The sequence below is a fragment of the Biomphalaria glabrata genome, chromosome 14 (genome assembly GCF_947242115.1).
Source record: "Biomphalaria glabrata chromosome 14, xgBioGlab47.1, whole genome shotgun sequence".
Classification (NCBI taxonomy): Eukaryota; Metazoa; Mollusca; class Gastropoda; family Planorbidae; genus Biomphalaria; species Biomphalaria glabrata.
The window spans coordinates 25,107,411-25,132,505 of NC_074724.1; the positions used below are offsets into that span (position 1 = coordinate 25,107,411).

The 25,095-nt window shown below is 37.1% G+C and overlaps 2 protein-coding genes across 5 annotated transcripts in view; both read left to right on the forward strand.

The window, feature by feature from the left end:
- Positions 1-477: 477 nt before the first annotated feature.
- Positions 478-25,095, forward strand: part of LOC106055214 (uncharacterized) — a 31,525-nt gene continuing 6,907 nt past the window's right edge. Inside the window, exons 1-8 of one of the 4 annotated variants that reach the window (XM_056011503.1) lie at positions 480-711; positions 2,471-2,599; positions 4,247-4,311; positions 7,012-7,190; positions 14,692-14,800; positions 15,379-15,453; positions 19,904-20,008; positions 23,672-23,770. In XM_056011503.1, the coding sequence (XP_055867478.1) occupies positions 4,264-4,311; positions 7,012-7,190; positions 14,692-14,800; positions 15,379-15,453; positions 19,904-20,008; positions 23,672-23,770 (615 nt within the window). In that variant the 5' untranslated portion in view covers positions 480-711; positions 2,471-2,599; positions 4,247-4,263. Of the gene's footprint in view, positions 712-2,470; positions 2,600-4,246; positions 4,312-7,011; positions 7,191-14,691; positions 14,801-15,378; positions 15,454-19,903; positions 20,009-23,671; positions 23,771-25,095 lie in introns of all 4 variants that reach the window. The other 3 variants (XM_056011504.1, XM_056011505.1, XM_056011508.1) reach the window with 3 other exon arrangements.
- On the forward strand, positions 2,499-3,307 carry LOC106055188 (uncharacterized). Its single transcript, XM_056009646.1, has 2 exons — positions 2,499-2,566; positions 2,881-3,307. Exons 1-2 carry the CDS (start codon positions 2,499-2,501, stop codon positions 3,305-3,307), a joined length of 495 nt encoding a protein of 164 aa, XP_055865621.1.

Below are 25,095 nucleotides of genomic sequence, written 5' to 3' on the forward strand. Positions count from 1 at the left end.
CTTCTTCCTTAGTGCTATTAGAGCACGGAATGGGTTGCCTGAGCTTGCCAGGAAAACCAGGGACTTCGCATTGGTTAATATGCATGACTAAATGCATGACGCGTAGGACGTAATCATCTTCTTTTTGAAGTAACGTCTGTATTATATAAGATAAGATAAGATAAAATGAGCTGTAGACTCTAGGACAATAAGCTTGAGCAGATCAGAATGAAAACAAACAAAGATTTGCGCCAGAGTCTACCTGGAGAGCTTGCAGCTGGTTTCCAAATTCCGTATATTTAGATGTAGGCTACTGCCACAATACGTGTAATTTGAATATTATTTTTTTTAGTTCGAGTGATAATGTTTGATATTGAAAACTATTCCTCTAAATCTAAAAATAGGCATTATTCTTGTTGATATTCTAAGGTTTTGACCCCCCCCCCCTTTTTCCCCAGCTCTGGATTCACAAGTGTCGTAAGTCGTAAGTAGATCTAGGCCTAGATCTAGTAAGTAAATAGAAAACTGAGCTAGGGACTATTTAAAGCTACTCAACTAAACAGTGGAAGCACTGACTGGCACTTCATTGAATGGGTAGTCTGAATGATTGCCCTTGCTTTCCCATGAGGAAGTGGTAAGGATTCTAGACATAGTAACATATCGTCACTACTAGTTTGGAAAAGATTTTCTGTCAGACACAGTAATAAGAACGAGATCTAGATTTTCTTTCTAGTACGTAACATTTCATTGTATCTATCTATGTTTCTATCTATGTATCATACATCATTGTATGTATGTATGTAGGCCTATGCATGCATGTATGTATGTATGTATGTATGTATGTATGTATGATTGTATGTTTGTATGTATGTATGTATGTTACATTTTGTATGTATGGGGGTTTTGAGATACAAATTCCTCTACCAGGGGGTTTTGAATTTTAACCCCCCTACCAGAGTTTTTTGCAGTTAAATCCCCCTCTTCTATAAAACAAAACAAAAAAAAAATGCAATCAACAATCCCCAAATTCCAACAGCACAGTTAAGGAAGATTTTGATTTTAAAGCCCCTCCAAAATTTACGATAAACCTCCTCTTCAATATAAAAAAAAGCAAATTACACACTCAAAATTCTATGAGTGTAGCCAAAGGGGTTTTGAGTTTAACCCCCCCCCCTCCAGTTGGGGTTGGAAGCTAAAAAGTACCTCTTCAATATAAAAAAAAAAGCAAATTACACACTATAAAATCTATGAGCGTAGCCAAAGGGGTTTTGAGTTTAAATCCCCCTCCTCCAGATGGCTTTTTCTTTAAAGTTTAAAACCCCTCCAGATGGTTTTGAGTTTAAAATTCCCATACAGAGCGTTTAGAGCTGAAAACCTCTCTCTTCAATATTATTTTTAAGCAAACTACAGTCACCAAATTCTATGATCGTAGCTAAATGGGGTTTTGAATTAAAAAAAAACAAAAAAACTCCAGAGATTTTTTAGTTTAAAACCCCTCAACAGATGATTTGACGAAAAAACTTTCCTTTTCGATATAAAATCTAAAGCGAAATACAGGCATGTAATTCAAAGAGCGTAGTCAAGAAAGGTTACAAATTTCCACCAGTGGCTTGGGCTCCATTAATAAAGTGTGAATAGTCTTGTGCCGAAATTGAAAAACATTAAATGTGGCTCAACAAAGATGGCTAAGACAGATTTTAGGAGTCAGTCATAGAGATCGGGTCTAAATCAAAGAAATCATATGCCGAACTGGGAGTCGAATCCTTAGTAATGTTGTGACAGAGCGTCGCATGAGGTTTTGCGGGACATGTTCTCCGACAAAATGAATTACGCAAAATAAGAGTTGCGGAAACAGCTTGCCGGAAAATGCGCCGAACGGTGCGAGAGGGTCTAAGTCAGTAAGAATAGCACATTAGGTTTTTGAAATAAAACTTTTTAATAGCAAGATAATGCACTGTAGATACCTCAGAATATGCATTTTGTTGGCTTTCAACTGGGGGAGCGCTGCGAACTCCCCCAGACCCCCTTGTTAACCAGGGCGGGGAGTCTACAATAAACAATAAACGTCTTCCAAAAGGGTCAGAATGTAATAAAGATTAATTATGTACACACACACACATATATATATAATTTTTTTCCGCAGGAGGGGGGCGGGGGGGGGGAATCCCCCCCCAACCCCCCCCCCGAAAAAAAAATTCCTGGCTACGCCCATGATGTATGTATGTTTGTATGTATGTATGTATGTATGTATGTATGTATGTATGTATGTATGTATGTATGTATGTATGTATGTATGTATCTATCTATCTATCTATCTATCTATCTATCTATCTATCTATCTATCTATCTATCTATCTATCTATCTATCTATCTATCTATCTATCTATCTATCTATCCATCAATCCATTCACCCATACTCGTCTAAACTAAACTAAATTGTCACTCTGCCTAATTCTTTGATTTGATTGGGATTCTAATATTTTTTTCACAGACACAGACATTATGAAAAGAAATCAACAATGACCTCTATTGACTGTCGCCATCTCTGCATTCTAGTTCTCGACCATCATTCGTCTACAAATCTGAGGTGTGTAGCTGAACATTGAAACATCAGGTGTAGGTAAAATGACTCTTGTTCTATCTCTATCTCCGTAAGGTTGTTGTTATTGCTGTAATTGGTGATGGAAATAAACACTCCACTTCGTATAAACTAGCCTTTGAAAACCAGCCCAACTCTTGGCTCAGATATTGGGTTCGGCGGAACTGTTTATCTCAAACAGGAGAAGGAGCAAAATCGAGTAACTGTCGCCTAAACCAGTAAGCTTCGGGCTAAAGGGGTCTGTTAGCCTTGCCCTACCTAGGTGAAGGAAAACTCTGAATTCAAACCTCTGGTTCTTGTAGATATACCCAAACAGGGGAAAGGCTTCGTGAGACAATTCTAAGGAAAAATCAGAAGCCAGCGACCCTTAGCAAGTTGGTAGCACCAAGTACTATACCACCAAGTACTATACCATCAAGTACTATACCACCAAGTACTATACCATCAAGTACTATACCATCAAGTACTATACCATCAAGTACTATACCATCAAGTACTATACCACCAAGTACTATACCACCAAGTACTATACCACCAAGTACTATACCACCAAGTACTATACCACCAAGTACTATACCATCAAGTACTATACCACCAAGTACTATACCACCAAGTACTATACCATTAGCTGCTTATCCCAAGCTGTTTCGGCACTTTCCTTTTGATACATCAGCTACTGGGGGAGGGGAGAACCTGCTGCAGGGGCGTCATCGTTCCGTCCCTAGCTAATGCACATGATCTCATATCTAAGACTTGATCCATAGTCCCTTCGCGTCTGAAGGAGGCCATAGATGTCTCTCTTTCTCTCCATCTCTCTCTCTCCATTTTACTTTCCTCTCCATCTTCCCCTCTTTATCTCTCTCTCCTCTCTCTCTCTCTCTTCCCTCTCCTCCATCTGTATTTAGAGAGGAAAGAAAATAGGTAGCTATAGTGGCACTTTATACGTCTGTTTGCTTTGGAGAGGAAAATAAATAGATACGCCATTGGTCAGTGTTGACAAATAAATTTAAAAAAAAACTAAACAAACAAACAAAAAAACAAACAACCTTGTATTTATTTTGAATCGATCATGAACTTAATTTTTATTATAAATCTAGATTCTAGATAAACAAAAACAAATTTGTGCTATTGGAAATATTAATCTAATTGTTTTTGTTTAGCGCAAGTTTCAAGCTTAGAGCAGGCCCAGTGCGTTCTGGTCCAATCTCTTTGTGGACCAGTAGGAGGAGGAAGGGAGTATCTGAAAGAAGGTTTCCGTGCTGCCTATATTTAAAAAAAAATTGTTCAAGCCTGAATACGAACTCGAGATCTTGAGCCTCTAGACTCAGAGGGGGATGTTGTTGCCATTGACCTATTCAAGTAGTTATGTTTTTTAATTTTTTTGTTTATTGTTATTTTCAAAATTTTAGACCTATTTGTCGACACAAGGCTTATCTCCCCTTGGCTTAGTACATTTTTCTATATAATTGACTTTTTAAAAAAAAATTGATTCTTGTTCTGTCATCGACAACAAATAATTAGACAAAGTTTCAACTAGATCCCAGAATGGGAAGTACGAGAAATAACGTGTACAAGATTTCCACCAAGAGACTGTTCATATAAGCTTTGTTTTTTTTTAAAAAAGCTACTAGCAATTGATAACGTCTTTAAAATGCATTGTCTTTTCAGTTATACAGTCTGCAAACATGCCTCATTTTGATCACGTTTTAGCGGTAACCATGGTGATTTCCTGTGTAAGTCTCTCACCCATCCTCTCTCTCCACCCAGGCACGCACTGACGCGCACAGATAAACAGACATTTTTACAATATACATTATTAGGAAAACATAATGCATGTATAAAGTCGTGTGTACATTGCATGTACATACTTACTGCAAATTACATACCTGCAAACAAAGATGTATACCTACATACATCATTGCACTGCTATCATCTAGTCTTTCATTTACCTGGTGACGTAGTCAGCGGGCCATCCACTCGCGCATGAACACACAGACATAGGAAACACCAAATGTATAGAGTATAGATGATACCTGCTGAGAAACAGATCACATATAGCTATATACGTACATTAGAAGATAATTAGATATGTATATATATATATATATATAATTGTACATACTTACAAAACATGAGCACACAAATAAAAACCTATATGCTTAGGTACTTGCGTCAAAACATGTATACTTACATGTATACCGTAAAGCAGAAAGTAAGGCGTATGTATGTGTGTGTATGTATGTATGTATGTATGGGCGCCCGAAGGTGGATGTAAGGGGTGCACCCTGGATTCTGAGTAACCAAATTTTAGCAATTTTTTCGCACCATCAAATCAATTAACTTCTAAGTAGCAACTGAACAAGTAGTGCTTCCACTGGTTAATGTAGTACTAGAAATAAGTAGATTAACCTAGGGCTAGGCGTATGGAATGGATGGCCAACCATTTATGAGTAGCCACATTTTAGCCATTTTTTGTTATAATTTATAATGATCTGTTTTTAGCGGCCCCCGACGCTATTAGTTTTGTGTGGAATGTCTGTCCGTCTGTCTATCCCGTTTAGATCCCCTTAACTAGAAAGGATAGTGAAAATCCGACATCATGATATTTTAGATCATTCAAAGTTCTGATGCAACGGCTACTTTTTTATTTTCTGAAAGCGAAAAAACTATTTTTTTTTAAATCATTTATGCAAGCAGTTTTTTCAGAAAAAGGTTTTAGATTTTTTGTCAATTTTTTTTAAATTTTAAATGTATTGCTAAGTTAAGTAAGTTCTGTCATACTAGCTACTACATTTACACAAAAAAATGTTTACTTGTTTTTTAAAGAGAAAAAATCTATTTAGTATGCATATAAGTTGGATATAATTTAAAACAACAATTAATAAGTAGTTTTTCATATTATCGCCTAAACTGTAATATAGGACTATCCCACCAAACTAAAGGAATTTTTTTTTCCGAAAATGTTTTTTTCTTGAGGAATAAGAGATTGTCCCTTTACAAAACAATTAGAGCAATTAGATATTCATTAATTATAAGACAAGTTAGGCCAGGTTCACATTTAACTTCACATTCACTTTCATCGTCTTCTAAGTCTAAATCTAAAGGCCTATCATTTGAATATTATAAAGTGTAGTAACTTAACAAGTAGTGCTTCCACTGTACAGTTGTAAAGATATGCTATTATTGTAACTAGAATAGGCAAATCTGTAGCTCATGTCCGACCATTATGTTCCTTACTCTATAAAGGATGCCACATATTCTATAGCATGTTAGTCGTGACAATTTGTTTTCATTTGCACATAGATATAGTTATTATGAATGCCACAAGGTCGACTTTCACAAGACATTCTGTATGGTGATTTAACAGAAGGCAGGAGATCCGCTGGAGGTCCACTGCTAACGTATACTGATGTATATATGCGAAAGCGACATAAAACTTTTAGAAATCGGCACTAACAGCTGGGAAAAAGTGGCACTGGATAGATCTACATGAAGAGTGAGCATTAAAGGAAAGGTCCCTGATTGCAGATGCCATACACAACAGTTGTAGAAAGAAGGGTGAAAGTACAAAGGATTGGCCTCTTTAGTCACACAAGAAATGGCAAGGGAAAAAATCGTCTCGGTCGGTGTCAGCGCTCGATAAAGAAGCAGGTTAAACACGTCCACCAGTTTACAATAGAAGAGATACAAGAAAGTTCTTCACATGCCATCGTTCGAGTCAAAACGTTGATTTGGACCAACGGAGCACTGGCAGCAGCAAGAACCACCCAAAAACTACGAGCTGCAGCATCACGAACTAACTGCTGGCTATTTTAGTGATGAAAACTGCAGATATCTCAGGCACTGAGCAGATGTCTTTGAGTGTTTGGTTTATTGATTGTGATTGTATTCGACTTCATTGGTTTAGTTCCTGTGGTTCAGAGAGACGCACTGCATGTGTCTAACTTCATTGTACAGTCTATAGATAGACAAACTACTCGGCCAAAGCTGTCACGTGATGGCTAGCATTCTTTTTCCGTAACTGTCCCTAGCGATAGCGTTGGTACTAAATTTACCTCTTTTGTGTGACACACAATGAACTGAAAATACGAATCCATTTGAGATTTAAGTCTCAACTTAGAGATCTTTGACTGTTTGGCGGATCTTAAAATAACGACTGCAAGTGAAACCAGATGAACTGCACATGTTATTTGTTTCCTTCTCTTGGAGTTTCTGATTTGTCCTTTCATTGTGGTCAATTTTTCATCTGTTTCTTGAACCAGTTTCCGTGGTGTTGCAGTCTTTCCAGCTTATCAACTTAACATAGTGGCTGCTCAACAGCACATCAGCAGTCATTATATAAAAATACATACAAATATATATAATCACATACACATAGATAGACATATGTGCACTCGTCTTTTCAATCAGTTGAATATTTGATTCTTTTACAGATATGGGGCATTGTGGTCTTATCATTGGGTCTTTATATGCGGTTCAACTTCGGCCAAATGGTCAGCGCCCAGTTGGAGGGAATAGAAAAGTTTGATCTAAGGAGCTGTAAAAACTCAGCGAGTCAATCTGTTTGTCCAGTTACAAGCATGGTACCCAATAATTTCAATCTGGGCAACTGGTCAGTTCACACATGTCTACCTTAACAGTGGACAGTTAGCTAGTTCAGACTATTCTACCTTAACAGTGGACAACAGATTATGTAAGACATATTTACCTTAAAAAAGGGCAGTATGTAATTCAGACGTAGCAGCGGAAAAATGGTTAGTTCTGACATATCTACCTTAACAGCGGGCAACTGGTTAGTTCAGACATATCTACCTCAACAGCGGGCAACTGGTTAGTTCAGACATGTCTACCTTCACAGTGGACAACTGGTTTGTTCAGACATGTCTACCTTTACAGCGGGCAACTGATTAGTTCAGACATATCTACCTTTACAGCGGGCAACTGATTAGTTCAGACATGTCTACCTTCACAGTGGACAACTGGTTTGTTCATACATATCTACCTTAACAGCGGGCAACTGGTTAGTTCAGACATATCTACCTTAACAGCGGGCAACTGGTTAGTTCAGACATATCTACCTTAACAGCGGGCAACTGGTTAGTTCAGACATATGTACCTTAACAGCGGGCAACTGGTTAGTTCAGACATGTCTACCTTAACAGCGGGCAACTGGTTTGTTCAGACATATCTACCTTAACAGTGGGCAACTGGTTAGTTCAGACATATCTACCTTAACAGCGGGCAACTGGTTAGTTCAGACATATCTACCTTAACAGCGGGCAACTGGTTAGTTCAGACATATGTACCTTAACAGCAGGCAACTGGTTAGTTCAGACATGTCTACCTTAACAGCGGGCAACTGGTTTGTTAAGACATATCTACCTTAACAGCGGGCAACTGATTAGTTCAATCATATCTACCTTAACAGCGGGCAACTGATTAGTTCAGACATATCTACCTTAAGAGCGGGCAACTGGTTAGTTCAGACATATCTACCTTAACAGCGGGCAAGTGGTTAGTTCAGACATATCTACATCAACAGCGGGCAACTGGTTAGTTCAGACATATCTACCTTAACAGCGGGCAACTGGTTAGTTCAGACATGTCTACCTTCACAGTGGTCAACTGGTTAGTTCAGACATATCTACCTTAACAGCGGGCAACTGAATAGTCCAGACATATCTACCTTAACAGCGGGTAACTGGTTAGTTCAGACATATCTACCTTAACAGCGGGCAAGTGGTTAGTTCAGACATATCTACCTCAACAGCGGGCAACTGGTTAGTTCAGACATATCTACCTTCACAGTGGACAACTAGTTAGTTCAGACATATCTACCTTAACAGCGGGCAACTAGTTAGTTCAGACATGTCTACCTTCACAGTGGTCAACTGGTTAGTTCAGACATATCTACCTTAACAGCGGGCAACTGATTAGTTCAGACATATCTACCTTAACAGCGGGTAACTGGTTAGTTCAGACATATCTACCTTAACAGCGGGCAAGTGGTTAGTTCAGACATATCTACCTCAACAGATCTCAACAGAAAAGATCTTACGCGCTCTTGGCAAGATGGCTGCTCCCTGTTTACTGTTATAAGAGAAGAGTTAAATTTTTCGTTTTGTTGTATTAAAATCAAACCAAATTCATTAAAAAAGCTATTTAACTAATAAACTAATATCTTTAAATTATATATTTAACTTAATTCAGCATTTTTTTTCCACTAATTAATTCAAATTAACAACTCTTAGCTTAGCCCTTAGGACTAGATCTAGACCTTGACCTAGTCAAGTCAGTCTAGTCTAGTTTTAGTGTTAGACTTAGACTTCAATTAAGGCTTTAGATCTACTAATCATCTACTAATACTACTAATAATAACTAATAGTAATATTCTATATAGTTAATTTTACACGTAAATATATTGATCTAGAATTAGATCTAGTCTAGGTCGTCTAGGTCCATATTTTGAATTTAATAAACCATTTCATTTGATTTAATTGTCATTGTAAATTAGCTTTCAATTTAGATTTAGACATAAATTAGGCATTGTAAACCTTAAACTAGATTTAGACTAGACCCCTTTAAAAACTAAAATCAACAACAGTCATCATGAAATTGCTCTGGCTATTTATCCTAATAATTACTAAATACATACTAGCTGAACACAGAACCAGATCTACCTTAGTCAACACTAAACTTAAAAAAGAAACAACAGTCATAATCAATCATCACACTTTAGATCAAGGCAACTTAAAAAATAACCTAACATACACATCCATAACACTAAAGAAGATTACCCATCACAAATGGAAGTTCTCAATCAGACACAGCAGAAATAAATACCTATCACTGTTAATATTAATAGCAGGAGATGTAGAGTCAAATCCAGGGCCTAGATCTAAAGATAGATGCAACATCTGCAAAAAAGTATGCACCATGAAACAGAAAGCCATTCAATGTGACACCTGCGATGAATGGTACCATGCATCATGTCTCCATATGAATACACCTGTGTATTATGCCTTAGGCAACAAAGATGCATCATGGCACTGTGTACCGTGTGGGTTACCTCAGTTTACATCAAGACTGTTTGATTCCTTTGATGCAGACACTTCTAACCCATACAACATCCTAAACACCATCCCAAACCAAACTCACCAACCACTAGCCAGATCCACTCCTGTTAAACCTAATTCTACTAAAATTAATACAACAGCCTCACTAAACAAACCTACTAAAGAAGTAACACCAAAATACCTTAAAACCTTAGTAATAAATTTTCAAAGCATTAGGAACAAAACAGCAGACTTAGAAATTTTATTAGAATGTGAGAAACCAGACATAATTGCAGGCACAGAAACTTGGCTACATCCTGAAATTTATAATGCAGAAATTTTCAATAGTAATTATGAAATTTTTAGAAAAGATAGGGCTGATAATCATGGAGGAGTTCTTTTAGCAATAAAAAACACTCTTATAGCAGAAGAAATTACGTTACCTAACTCAAAAAATATAGAATCAACATATTGTAAAATAAATACAACCTCAACATCCCTAATAATAGGCAGCATTTACAGACCACCAAATTCTAGTTTAGAATACATGCAGGAACTATGTAATCAGATTACGACACTTAAAGAGACTCAAGAAAACATTAAGAGACTAGAACAGACACAAAATAGAGCAGCGCGATTCATAACAAACGAATATTCACATTTGACTAGAGTAACACCTTTAGTAAAATCACTAAATTTAGAAAGCCTTCAGGACAGAAGGCTCAAAAGTAAAGTAGCAATAATACATAAAACACTGAACTATAATCTTCAAATACAAAAACAAAATTTAATAAAATACTCTGAAAGACACAAAGATAAAGGCACACTCCTCGTCCCATATGCTAGGACAAATTTGTACAAATACTCCTTCTTCCCTAGTGCTATTAGAGCATGGAATGGGTTGCCTGAGCTAGCCAGGAAAACCAGTGACTTGGCAGAATTTAAGTCATTGGTTAATATGCATGACTAAATGCATGACGCGTAGGACGTAATCATCTTCTTTTTTGAAGTAACGTCTGTATTATATAAGATAAGATAAAATAACAACGGGCAACTGGTTAGTTCAGACATATCTACCTCAACAGCGGGCAACTGGTTAGTTCAGACATATCTACCTTAACAGTGGACAACTGGTTAGTTCAGACATGTCTACCTTCACAGTGGAAAACTGGTTTGTTCAGACATGTCTACCTTCACAGTGGACAACTGGTTTGTTCAGACATATCTACCTTAACAGTGGACAACTGGTTTGTTCAGACATATCTACCTTAACAGTGGACAACTGGTTTGTTCAGACATATCTACCTTAACAGCGGGCAACTGGTTTGTTCAGACATATCTACCTTAACAGCGAGCAACTGGTTAGTTCAGACATATCTACCTTAACAGGGGACAACTGGTTTGTTCAGACATGTCTACATTAACAGCGGGCAACTTGTTAGTTCAGACATATCTACCTTAACAGGGGACAACTGGTTTGTTCAGACATGTCTACATTAACAGCGGGCAACTGGTTAGTTCAGACATATCTACCTTAACAGGGGACAACTGGTTTGTTCAGACATATCTACCTTAACAGCGGGCAACTGGTTAGTTCAGACATATCTACCTTAACAGGGGACAACTGGTTTGTTCAGACATGTCTACCTTAACAGTGGACAACTGGTTTGTTCAGACATATCTACCTTAACAGCGGGCAACTGTTAGTTCAGACATATCTACCTTAACAGCGGGCAACTGGTTAGTTCAGACATATCTACCTTAACAGCGGGCAAGTGGTTAGTTCAGACATATCTACCTCAACAGCGGGCAACTAGTTAGTTCAGACATATCTACCTTAACAGCGGGCAACTAGTTAGTTCAGACATGTCTACCTTCACAGTGGTCAACTGGTTAGTTCAGACATATCTACCTTAACAGCGGGCAACTGATTAGTTCAGACATATCTACCTTAACAGCGGGTAACTGGTTAGTTCAGACATATCTACCTTAACAGCGGGCAAGTGGTTAGTTCAGACATATCTACCTCAACAGATCTCAACAGAAAAGATCTTACGCGCTCTTGGCAAGATGGCTGCTCCCTGTTTACTGTTATAAGAGAAGAGTTAAATTTTTCGTTTTGTTGTATTAAAATCAAACCAAATTCATTAAAAAAGCTATTTAACTAATAAACTAATATCTTTAAATTATATATTTAACTTAATTCAGCATTTTTTTTTCCACTAATTAATTCAAATTAACAACTCTTAGCTTAGCCCTTAGGACTAGATCTAGACCTTGACCTAGTCAAGTCAGTCTAGTCTAGTTTTAGTGTTAGACTTAGACTTCAATTAAGGCTTTAGATCTACTAATCATCTACTAATACTACTAATAATAACTAATAGTAATATTCTATATAGTTAATTTTACACGTAAATATATTGATCTAGAATAAGATCTAGTCTAGGTCGTCTAGGTCCATATTTTGAATTTAATAAACCATTTCATTTGATTTAATTGTCATTGTAAATTAGCTTTCAATTTAGATTTAGACATAAATTAGGCATTGTAAACCTTAAACTAGATTTAGACTAGACCCCTTTAAAAACTAAAATCAACAACAGTCATCATGAAATTGCTCTGGCTATTTATCCTAATAATTACTAAATACATACTAGCTGAACACAGAACTAGATCTACCTTTGTCAACACTAAACTTAAAAAAGAAACAACAGTCATAATCAATCATCACACTTTAGATCAAGGCAACTTAAAAAATAAATAACCTAACATACACATCCATAACACTAAAGAAGATTACCCATCACAAATGGAAGTTCTCAATCAGACACAGCAGAAATAAATACCTATCACTGTTAATATTAATAGCAGGAGATGTAGAGTCAAATCCAGGGCCTAGATCTAAAGATAGATGCAACATCTGCAAAAAAGTATGCACCATGAAACAGAAAGCCATTCAATGTGACACCTGCGATGAATGGTACCATGCATCATGTCTCCATATGAATACACCTGTGTATTATGCCTTAGGCAACAAAGATGCATCATGGCACTGTGTACCGTGTGGGTTACCTCAGTTTACATCAGGACTGTTTGATTCCTTTGATGCAGACACTTCTAACCCATACAACATCCTAAACACCATCCCAAACCAAACTCACCAACCACTAGCCAGATCCACTCCTGTTAAACCTAATTCTACTAAAATTAATACAACAGCCTCACTAAACAAACCTACTAAAGAAGTAACACCAAAATACCTTAAAACCTTAGTAATAAATTTTCAAAGCATTAGGAACAAAACAGCAGACTTAGAAATTTTATTAGAATGTGAGAAACCAGACATAATTGCAGGCACAGAAACTTGGCTACATCCTGAAATTTATAATGCAGAAATTTTCAATAGTAATTATGAAATTTTTAGAAAAGATAGGGCTGATAATCATAGAGGAGTTCTTTTAGCAATAAAAAACACTCTTATAGCAGAAGAAATTACCTTACCTAACTCAAAAAATATAGAATCAACATATTGTAAAATAAATACAACCTCAACATCCCTAATAATAGGCAGCATTTACAGACCACCAAATTCTAGTTTAGAATACATGCAGGAACTATGTAATCAGATTACGACACTTAAAGAGACTCAAGAAAACATTAAGAGACTAGAACAGACACAAAATAGAGCAGCGCGATTCATAACAAACGAATATTCACATTTGACTAGAGTAACACCTTTAGTAAAATCACTAAATTTAGAAAGCCTTCAGGACAGAAGGCTCAAAAGTAAAGTAGCAATAATACATAAAACACTGAACCATAATCTTCAAATACAAAAACAAAATTTAATAAAATACTCTGAAAGACACAAAGATAAAGGCACACTCCTCGTCCCATATGCTAGGACAAATTTGTACAAATACTCCTTCTTCCCTAGTGCTATTAGAGCATGGAATGGGTTGCCTGAGCTAGCCAGGAAAACCAGTGACTTGGCAGAATTTAAGTCATTGGTTAATATGCATGACTAAATGCATGACGCGTAGGACGTAATCATCTTCTTTTTTGAAGTAACGTCTGTATTATATAAGATAAGATAAGATAACAGCGGGCAACTGGTTAGTTCAGACATATCTACCTCAACAGCGGGCAACTGGTTAGTTCAGATATATCTACCTTAACAGTGGACAACTGGTTAGTTCAGACATGTCTACCTTCACAGTGGACAACTGGTTTGTTCAGACATGTCTACCTTCACAGTGGACAACTGGTTTGTTCAGACATATCTACCTTAACAGTGGACAACTGGTTAGTTCAGACATATCTACCTTAACAGGGGACAACTGGTTTGTTCAGACATGTCTACCTTAACAGTGGACAACTGGTTTGTTCAGACATATCTACCTTAACAGTGGACAACTGGTTTGTTCAGACATATCTACCTTAACAGCGGGCAACTGGTTAGTTCAGACATATCTACCTTAACAGGGGACAACTGGTTTGTTCAGACATATCTACCTTAACAGCGGGCAACTGGTTAGTTCAGACATATCTACCTTAACAGGGGACAACTGGTTTGTTCAGACATGTCTACCTTAACAGTGGACAACTGGTTTGTTCAGACATATCTACCTTAACAGTGGACAACTGGTTTGTTCAGACATATCTACCTTAACAGGGGACAACTGGTTTGTTCAGACATATCTACCTTAACAGCGGGCAACTGGTTAGTTCAGACATATCTACCTTAACAGTGGACAACTGGTTTGTTCAGACATATCTACCTTAACAGCGGGCAACTGGTTTGTTCAGACATATCTACCTTAAAATGGGACAACTGGTTTGTTCAGACATGTCTACCTTAACAGCGGGCAACTGGTTAGTTCAGACATATCTACCTTAACAGTGGACAACTGGTTAGTTCAGACATATCTACCTTAACAGGGGACAACTGATTAATTCAGGCATATCTAGCCTTTCATCTCCACAGGAATATATTAAGATCTAGACTCAAATGTTTTTAATTCACTTATACATTTTCCTACATGTTTATCTCCACAGGGTTAAAGTAATCACCAACTATGTAGTTCTGACTGGTTCCTTAGTAACAGTGTACTCGATTATTGGTACTATTGGCGCCTTGAAACACAATGTGCCTATGATTACCATGGTAAGTAAACACAAAGCACATTTGATTACCCAGGTAAGTGTTAACCATAGACTATAGCGTAAACACAAAACACGTTCGATCCTTAATCGGTCAGACTATATTAACGCCACTCGATCATTGGGAAACATAAAAAGGGATCAAGATGCCTGTGTTTAGTCGCTGAATGAGCTCTTTATGTTGTGTCTGTTTTATTTATGTGAATGTTTCTGTTGTGTTGTTTTTATATGAGAAAAGAGTCCTTGCAATCACAACAAATTTTCATAAGGATCAATAAAGTAGTCTTAGTCTTAGTCTTACTAGAAAAAGATTTATTCAGGAGATAAAAGTGGAGAGACGGCAGGCTCCAAAAAGCGACGGAATCTGGTGGAGCGCTTAGATTTTAGTTGATGTAGTTTTTTGATACCCTTTAGGGCGTTCCCTACGCTCCGGCGCCCAGTATGGCTGCCACTGAGCTCATGGTCGAGAATAAAGTAGTTTCCTAATGCAAATAGCTCCTGCCTTTCTAGAGTTTCGTTTCGGAGAATGAAACCACCCGAACAAAATTAAACTTTTATTTCTGAATTAACTTTTAATTTCAGTTTCTATTGATCTCTTTGGTCGCAACTGGATTTCAGTTTTACCTTGTGCAAGTCGCGACATCAGAAGAAAACGGGGTAAGTCAACCAACCAGGTTCGTGTTTAGACTTTAGGCAAAATAGGTGACTACATAGAGCCCTAACTGCCAATGGGGCCCGCCTAGAGTTTTTTTTTTTTTTTTTTTTTTTTTTATATACCTTCAGCATAGCCGGCCTTAGGTAACTGGAGGCCTTATCATCAGCATCACATGTAAAATCCTAGAACACATAATATGTAGCAACATCATAAACCACTTAGACAAACATAGTGTCCTCACACCATACCAACATGGCTTTAGGAAATATAGATCATGTGAAACACAACTAATAGGACTAATTGATGATTTTTCAAAAGGTTTAGATAATAGTGAACAAATAGATGCTATCTTACTAGATTTTTCTAAGGCTTTTGACAAAGTTCACCACCATAGTTTGCTTAAAAAATTAAAATATTTCGGCATTAATGGTCCACTGCATCAGTGGATTAAAGACTTTCTGATAGGGAGAGAACAAACTGTAATAATAAATGGCTCTAAATCAACACCGATAACAGTAAACTCAGGTGTACCTCAAGGAACAGTCTTGGGTCCACTACTATTTTTAATTTACATAAATGATTTACCACATTGCATTACTTCAGGAACAAAAGTCAGATTATTTGCAGACGATTGCATAATATATAGAACAATAAAAACAACACAAGACACAGATATTTTACAAAGAGAATTAGATGAATTACAGAAATGGGAATCAAATTGGAGCATGTCTTTCCACCCAGAAAAATGTCAGTTGTTAAGAGTAACAAAAAAACTAAAACAAATTAATTCCACTTATCTTATTCATGGCAAACCAGTAATACAGACTAAAAACGCAAAATACCTAGGTGTTATAATAAATGAAAAACTGTCATGGAATCCACATATTGATGAAACTACAAAAAAAAATCAAACAAAGCATTAGGATTTATTAGAAGAAATTTCTATAAATCAAATAAGAACATAAAACTAAAATGTTATTCAACCTTGGTTAGACCAATAATAGAATATGCATCCTCTGTTTGGGACCCCTCAACTCAAAAAAACATTAAGAAACTAGAACAGACACAAAATAGAGCAGCGCGATTCATAACAAACGAATATTCACATTTGACTAGAGTAACACCTTTAGTAAAATCACTAAATTTAGAAAGCCTTCAGGACAGAAGACTCAAAAGTAAAGTAGCAATAATACATAAAACACTGAACCATAATCTTCAAATACAAAAACAAAATTTAATAAAATACTCTGAAAGACACAAAGATAAAGGCACATTCCTCGTCCCATATGCTACTAAGGCAGGCAATCTACAATTTTATGGAAACAGCTTGACGGCAAATGCGCCAAACGGCGCGGGAGGGTCTAAGTCAGTAAGAATAGCCCATTAGGTTTTTGAAATAAAACTTTTTAATAGCAGGAAAATGCACTGTAGATACCTCAGAATATGCATTTTGTTGGCTTTCAATCTCTATAACTGACTACTAAAATCTGTCTTAGCCATCTTTGTTGAGCCACATTTAGTGTTTTTCAATTTTGGCAGATGACTATTCACTACAGTTTATTAAGGGAGCCCTGCCACTGGTAAAATGTGTAACTACTCTTGAATACGCTCTTGGAATTAAGTGACTTTAGTTTGCTTTAGATTTTATATCGAAAAGAGAAGTTTTATCGTCAAAATCATCTGTTGGGGGTTTTCCACCTCAAAATGCTCTGTAGGGGGATCTTAAACTCAAAACCATCTGGAGGGGTTTTAAACAAACGCCATCTGTAGAAGAGGGGTTTAAACTCAAAACCCCCGATTGGATTGGCTACGCTCAAATCATTTTAGTGTGTAATTTGCTTTTTTTTTATATTGAAGAGGTATTTTTAGCATTAAACCCCTCTGAATGAGGGTTTGAACTCAAAACCCCTTTTGGCAACGCTCATAGTATTTTGAGTGCGTAATTTGCTTTTTTTCTTACACTGAAGATGTATTTTTTAGCCTCAAACCCCCCTGGCGGGGGGGGGGTTTAAACCCAAAACCCCTTTGGCTGCGTTCATAGATTTTAGTGTGAGTAAATTGCTTTTATTTATATTGAAGAGGTACTTTTTAGCTTCAAACTCCACTGGAGGGGAGTTTAAACTCAAAACCCCTTTGACTACACTCAAAACATTTTGAGTGTATAATTTGCTTTGTTTTTATTATTAAAGAGGTATTTTTTACCTTCAAACCCCGCTGAAGTGGGGTTTAAACTAAAAACTAAGTCAAAACCCATTTAGCTACGCTCATAACATTTTGAGCGCGTAATTAACTTTTTTTTATATTGAAGAGGGGGTTTATCGTAAATTTTGGAGGGGGTTTTAAAATCAAAATCTTCCTTAACTGTGATATTGGAATTGGGGGGGTTAACTGCAAAAACCCCAAGTAGGGGGTTTAAAAATCAAAACCCCTAGTAAGGGGTTTTTAAACACAAAACCCCTGGTAGGGGTTTTTAAACTCGAACCCCCCTGGTAGGGGGTTTTAAACTCAAAACCCCCTGGTAAGGGGTTTTAAACTCAAAACCCCATTGGTTGTGCTGGGGCAATTGATGGTTTAGTATTAAAATCTCCCCTAAAATAAACAAAATCAAATCATTCACTAAATTCCGATCCCCCCCCCCCATGGCGGGGGGGGGGATTTCATTTCAGGGGGGGGGGGTTTGAACCCCAAACCCCCCCTGGCTACGCCCATGTCTGTATTATATAAGATAAGATAAGATAAGTGAATTTGGTGGCCACAAATGAAATACAAAATCGATGAAAAATTAAGACTGAAAAAAATAACGCCATTGATTAAAAACCTACATGCAGGATCTAGAGACTTGGAGCTAGACTAGTAGAGTTAGAGCCATAGAGCTAGACTAGTAGAGTTAGAGCCATAGAGCTAGACTAGTAGAGTTAGAGCCATAGAGCTAGACTAGTAGAGTTAGAGCCATAGAGCTAGACTAGTAGAGTTAGAGCCATAGAACTAGACTAGTAGAGTTAGAGCCATAGAACTAGACTAGTAGAGTTAAAGCCATAGAGCTAGACTAGTAGAGTTAGAGCCATCGAGCTAGACTAGTAGAGTTAGAGCCATAGAGCTAGACTAGTAGAGTTAGAGCCATAGAGCTAGACTAGTAGAGTTAGAGCCATAGAACTAGACTAGTAGAGTTAGAGCCATAGAACTAGACTAGTAGAGTTAAAGCCATAGAGCTAGACTAGTAGAGTTAGAGCCATCGAGCTAGACTAGTAGAGTTAGAGCCATCGAGCTAGACTAGTAGAGTTAGAGCCATAGAGCTAGACTAGTAGAGTTAGAGCCATAGAGCTAGACTAGTAGAGTTAGAGCCATAGAGCTCTGCTAGTTTGAGATTTGATCCAATTTTCGCATTTTTGCACTAAATATTTTTTTGAGTTATGTGCGAGGCTCCAATCAATCGAAGGCTCTAGGCGGCTGCCTAGTTTACCTATGCCTAAGGCCAGCCCTGCCTTCAGATCCAACAAGTGAGAAGTTTGACTTTTCTCTGGTCGCGGAATGACCAGCATGGCTGCTAACCTTAATCTTTTTGATCTCCAGTGGAGCATAGCATAAGGCCGTCTTAGCTTCTTTTTCTACCGATCTTCTCCATGTTTGCTTTGGTCTTCCAGCCTTTCTCTTTTCCTGTAGGTTTCAGTCTAGAGATTATCTTGCTATTAAATCTCAGAGTTAGGCGTATTTATTGCAAATCTTAAAAGTAGTTATATAAACTCTGTCTGCCTGTCAGGAAAAAAGTTTATACACGTTATTTTTTTCCCACATCCAGTCTCGCATCAAGTTAAGACTTTGCACAATTATTTATTAGCGTAGACAAGACATGAATTAGTAAATAAAATCAACAAATCAGTCAATTAATTATTGATACTAATACCATCAAGGGAAATTAATATTATTATTATTTATTAATGTAGGTTTTCGTCCACTTAGATAATTGTGCACGTTATTTCTCCCTCACCCATTCTCGATTAAGTTGAAATTTGTAAAAAAAATGTATTGTACCTAACAAAAAAATGAATTCATTTAAAAAGTAACTAAGTAATGTTCACGTCGTGTCCATATCGTGTCCATGCAGTAGCCATGACGTGATCAAGTCGTGTCCAAAGTGTGTCCATATCTTGTTCACATCGTCTCAGCATCGTGTCCATATCGTAACCGGCTCCAAATGGGGTGTAGCCAATAATGCTAAGAAATGACGAATAAACATGACGATATACTCAGGACGCCAATTCAATGATTTACATACAGGATAAGATTTAGGCAACAGTTTGTAGGCGTATCGTGTTCTAAAATATTTGTAAATACTAAAAATCTATTAAGAATGTTCTTAAAAGAAAGTGAAAGAGAGAGAGAGAGAAAGAGAGAGAGAGAGGACTATCACATTAACTTCCTGTTTCTCTACATTGTGCCTTGTTCTTCTCTCAGATACATCAAACAGCCAAGAGTCAGCTGAAAAATACATTAAATCATGACTACCGCATTGAAGGACCCCACGACATCGTCAAAGTGATGAACACTATACACATATTGGTAAGATGTACTTCTTGTTCCTTCAGAGATAGGACCAAGCAGGGCCGGTCTTAGGCCACTGCAACCGCAGTGGGCCCCACACTTTCATGGGCCACGCACTTTCATAGGCCCCGCGCGAATTCTAGGTGTGAATTATTAAAATAAACCATTTTAACTTATTATTAAAGGGTTTCCGGAATTCTCCTGAAATTGTAAAATATACGAAAAAGCCATGAAAATCTCCGGAAATTATTAAAATCTTCTGAAAACTGTTGCAAATCTCCTTAAAAACAGACAAAATTGTCCTTTCTGAGTGTCATTCAATATAGAAAACGCCAATTCTACTAGCAATAAAAAAAAAACGGCATTGTCACCTTTTATTTAATAAAAATGTAATAATAAGGCGAATTGAAACCAAAACAAGAAGTTCTAGTTCTTAACTTACTTTAATAGTTTCTGGCCTACAAATATAGATCTAAATCTATCTCGACCTCTTAAAAAAACAAAATCGATATTTTGCTAGTCGATAGAAAATCTAAAAGGCAAATCTGAATGTTTATCAGCTTTTTGTTGAAAAACTACTATGTACTGTAGATGGCGCGTAAAGTTAAAGTTAATTTGACAGTGATTTTGTACTTACTAAAGAATGAATAAAATGCAAAAAACGAATTTATTTTTCTAATACAAAACTTTATTTTCACTTATCATCCTTATCACAACCCAGAATGGGCCCCTCTCAATCCGTTTCGCATACGGCCCCGCAATCTGTAGGACCGGCCCTGGGACCAAGGACCTGTAAGCATTTTTTCAACGTAGATGTGTGAGGCATACGCACTTTGTAGTTAGATTTGATGACTCAGTTTGGATTTGTATTCCGGAGATGCCTGTTTTATCGACTTCGATGACTTGCAGCACCAAACTGCTGGTAAACAACTAAACCGCTGTAGACGAAATGTATACTAACTAATAAAACTTCAAATATTACTTACTTCCTTGTGAACAATATTAAAATATAATTGTCTCTGCATCATATAAAAGAACTGCTTTCATGTTTGTGGATTTTATTTTTAAGACAAAGTGTTTTTAGCCGCCAGATCTACCCTAGAGTGGCATAGAGTATTGAAAGCATGTCTAACTTTGTTGATTCAATGTTTGACATCCGCGTCTTAGTTCATGATGCTTCCAAGTTCCAATGTAGACAAAGTTGTCGGTTTCTAGTTGGTTTACTTCCTGGAGCTGTAGTGGCATCTCTTGTGCATTATTCAGGGCCGGCCTTACGAATTGCGGGGCCTAAATTAAAGGACGCTTGCGAGCCCCCCCCCCCCCCCCATCTAATTTTGTTTTTACAATAACAACTATTACTATTGATAAGATCATTATACAACATGCATAGAAATACAAACGCAATAGGTGCCTGTAAGCTCATTAAAGTTACGTCAATCGTGCAATAAGCCTAGACTAAATATGGTAGTCATACAGTCTTTACTTCTATAATAGTAATTGACAAGAGCCATAACTGATAGTGATATGCTTAATGTAAATTGCGAAGCCCAATTGTAGAAATCGGCCTAAGGCCGGCCGTGGTATTATTAATTCTCATCAACTCAATTTCTTGATATTGATTTTCGAGCCAGTCATCTCCTCTTGTTTTGTGAGCTTGTTTTAGTTTTGTCTGAGTGTGTTGTAGTTTAGGTGACAGGAGGCAGATGTCTGTACAATCCAGATCCTCAAGCTGTTTTGTCAGAGTCCATTAAAAGCCTGGGTTGCCTTCAGTTGACCTTCTCATAATCCAAGAGGAAGATTGTTGGGGAACGCAGGGCTGGCCTTAGGCCACTGCAACCAATGCGGCCGCAGTGGGCCCGCACTTTCATAAGCCCCGCGCTAATTCTAGGTTTAAATTATTAAATTATAGCTTATAATGGGGTTCCCGAGGCCACCTGATTTTCCAGGAGTTCCTGAAAATCTCCCAAAATTATTAAAATTTACTGAAAACCCATAAAAGTCTCCTGAAAAATAGACAAAATTGTCATATTTAAGGCGTATTCTATCAAATACCAGCAAATCGCCGGTAGAAATTGTAGCGTATCTGTCCACTAAATACCAGCAAATCGCCGGTAGAAATTGTAGCGTATCTGTCCACTAAATACCAGCAAATCGCCGGTAGAAATTGTAACGTATCTGTCCACTAAATACCAGCAAATCGCCGGTAGAAATTGTAACGTATCTGTCCACTAAATACCAGCAAATCGCCGGTAGAAATTGTAACGTATCTGTCCACTAAATACCAGCAAATCGCCGGTAGAAATTGTAACGTATCTGTCCACTAAATACCAGCAAATCGCCGGTAGAAATTGTAACGTATCTGTCCACTAAATACCAGCAAATCGCCGGTAGAAATTGTAACGTATCTGTCCACTAAATACCAGCAAATCGCCGGTAGAAATTGTAACGTATCTGTCCACTAAATACCAGCAAATCGCCGGTAGAAATTGTAACGTATCTGTCCACTAAATACCAGCAAATCGCCGGTAGAAATTGTAACGTATCTGTCTCCACTAATGAAAGATACACTGCTTTCCCTAACTTCTTTGTTGCTGAGTATTTTTAACACTACCCGTAACTGTGGCATCTGGTGAAAGAAGCTTCTCGCGCCTCAAACTAATCAAGAAATGCTTGAGGTCAACAATTCACGAAGATAGATTTAACGATTTGGCAATACTTGCTATTGAGCGTGATCTTTGTAGGAAATTGATCTTTGATGATATACTGTATGACTTCGCTAAATGCAAGGCTCGTAAAATTTGATCATGATTTTGAACTGAGTAAAGAGTGAATAAAATATCAAGACGAAATCTTAATTTTCACTTATTATCCTTATCCCTACCCAGACTGGGCCCCACACAATCCGTTTTGCGTAGGGCCCCGCACTTGTTAGGCCTGCCCTGGGGGAACGAATGCAGCCCTGCCTCACTACCCTCTTTATTTCAGAGCAGCTCTTCAGCTTTCCATTGTAGATTATTTGACATTTGGAGTCTTCATATAGATTCTGAATAATATTGACGAATGTGTCTGGTATAGCATAATGTACCGTCAGTTTCCACATGACTTCTCTGTCTACACTGTCAAATGTTTTTTTTTCAAAGTCCACAAAGCTTAAATAAAGGTACTGTCATTCCACGGATTGCTCTATTATAATGTGGATTGAGGCTATGGTGTCTGTGCATAAACTGTCTTGTCTAAATCCTGCTTGTTCTCGAAGTAGTTTTTGTTTAGTGCTTCTTTTAACCCTATCCCAGATATCGCGAGTCAGGACTTCGCTGGGAATAGAGAGAAGTAGAAAGAAGCAGGATCTCCAGTTGTTGCATTGGGAGTTTTACTAGATAACAAACTTTCTAGTCTTTTGAGATGATCCCTTGCTCCCAGAGGGGATACAAAATGTTTGTTACGCTTTCAGGGTCAGCTTTCAGGTTTAGCCACCAGGGTCAGCTTTCAGGGTATCATTGTTGTGCTAAATCTATTAAAAATTACTGACATTTGATTGAAAACAACACAGTTTTACTCTCTCTCTATATATATATTTAAATATTTAAAAAAATATTTTTCTTGTAAATGGAATCACTCTGACTCTAGGTGTTTATTCTATACATTTAAAAGTATGCGCTGTCTTCTCTGCCTTCACGTTAGATGGACTGCTGCGGTATAGACAGTGTTAGAGACTTCAAAAACTTAACTTTCCTTGAGAAGGACCCAAACTCCAAGGCACACCATTTCAGATATTTTGCAGTAAGTAATTTAAAAATCCAAAAGTGTTTTTTTTCTAAAAACAAAAATGTAGTTTTGTTGACTTTACAAATGAGGTATATTAATGGATAAGTGCCGCAATCCCCAAAGAATTGGGGACGCTCAGATATACAGGGTGGACAAGATGTGGGGACAGGTGGAGAGACTCGCTCAGGACCGAGACGCCTGGAGGAAGCTGGCTGGTGTCTTATGCCCCAGACAGGACACTATATGGAACTATTCATGACGATAGAAAACGGAACTATGAATTACTTCTGAGTGCGTTACTTCTGAGTGCATTACTTCTGAGTGCATTACTTCTGAGTGCATTATTTTCAATGGTTTCGGAAATTTCCTTAACATAAATCTAAACAACTGTTTTAATGTCTAATGCCTCTCAGCTGGAGTCTTCCCTAATCTTTAAGTAAATCAACAAAGTTTTTTTTTTTAAATTTTAGCACATTTTTGGAAGGTCAAGTTGACTTGAAAAAAATGTTAAGCTTCTCTCAATATAACACTTTGATATCAGTTAATATACTTTGATATTGGTTAATATACTTTGATATTGGTTATATACTTTGATATTGGTTAATATACTTTGATATTGGTTAATATACTTTGATATTGGTTAATATACTTTGATATCGGTTAATATACTTTGATATTGGTTAATATACTTTGATATTGGTTAATATACTTTGATATTGGTTAATATACTTTGATATTGGTTAATATACTTTGATATTGGTTAATATACTTTGATATTGGTTAATATACTTTGATATTGGTTAATATACTTTGATATTGGTTAATATACTTTGATATTGGTTAATATACTTTGATATTGGTTAATATACTTTGATATTGGTTAATATACTTTGATATTGGTTAATATACTTTGATATTGGTTAATATACTTTGATATTGGTTAATATACTTTGATATTGGTTAATATACTTTGATATCGGTTAATATACTTTGATATTGGTTAATATACTTTGATATTGGTTAATATACTTCAATGTTTGTTTTGTTTGTTTGTTAAATGTTGACATATTTTAGATGTTCCTTCTGAGCGGAAGATGATCTACATCCTAACCCAAACCTCCCACAAGACCACGGGGGGGGGGGGGATGGTAACCGGAAGGGCATGAACCCGGGACCATCAATACGACCGAACGACAGTCCAGCACGCATACCACACGACCAGGAAGCCAAATCGGTTAATCTACCTCTGGTTGATATTCACACATTTGTTGGATCTAATATTCTATGCGTTTTTTTTTTTTGTTTTGTTTTGACGAACTTAAAGGACACAAAACCTAAAA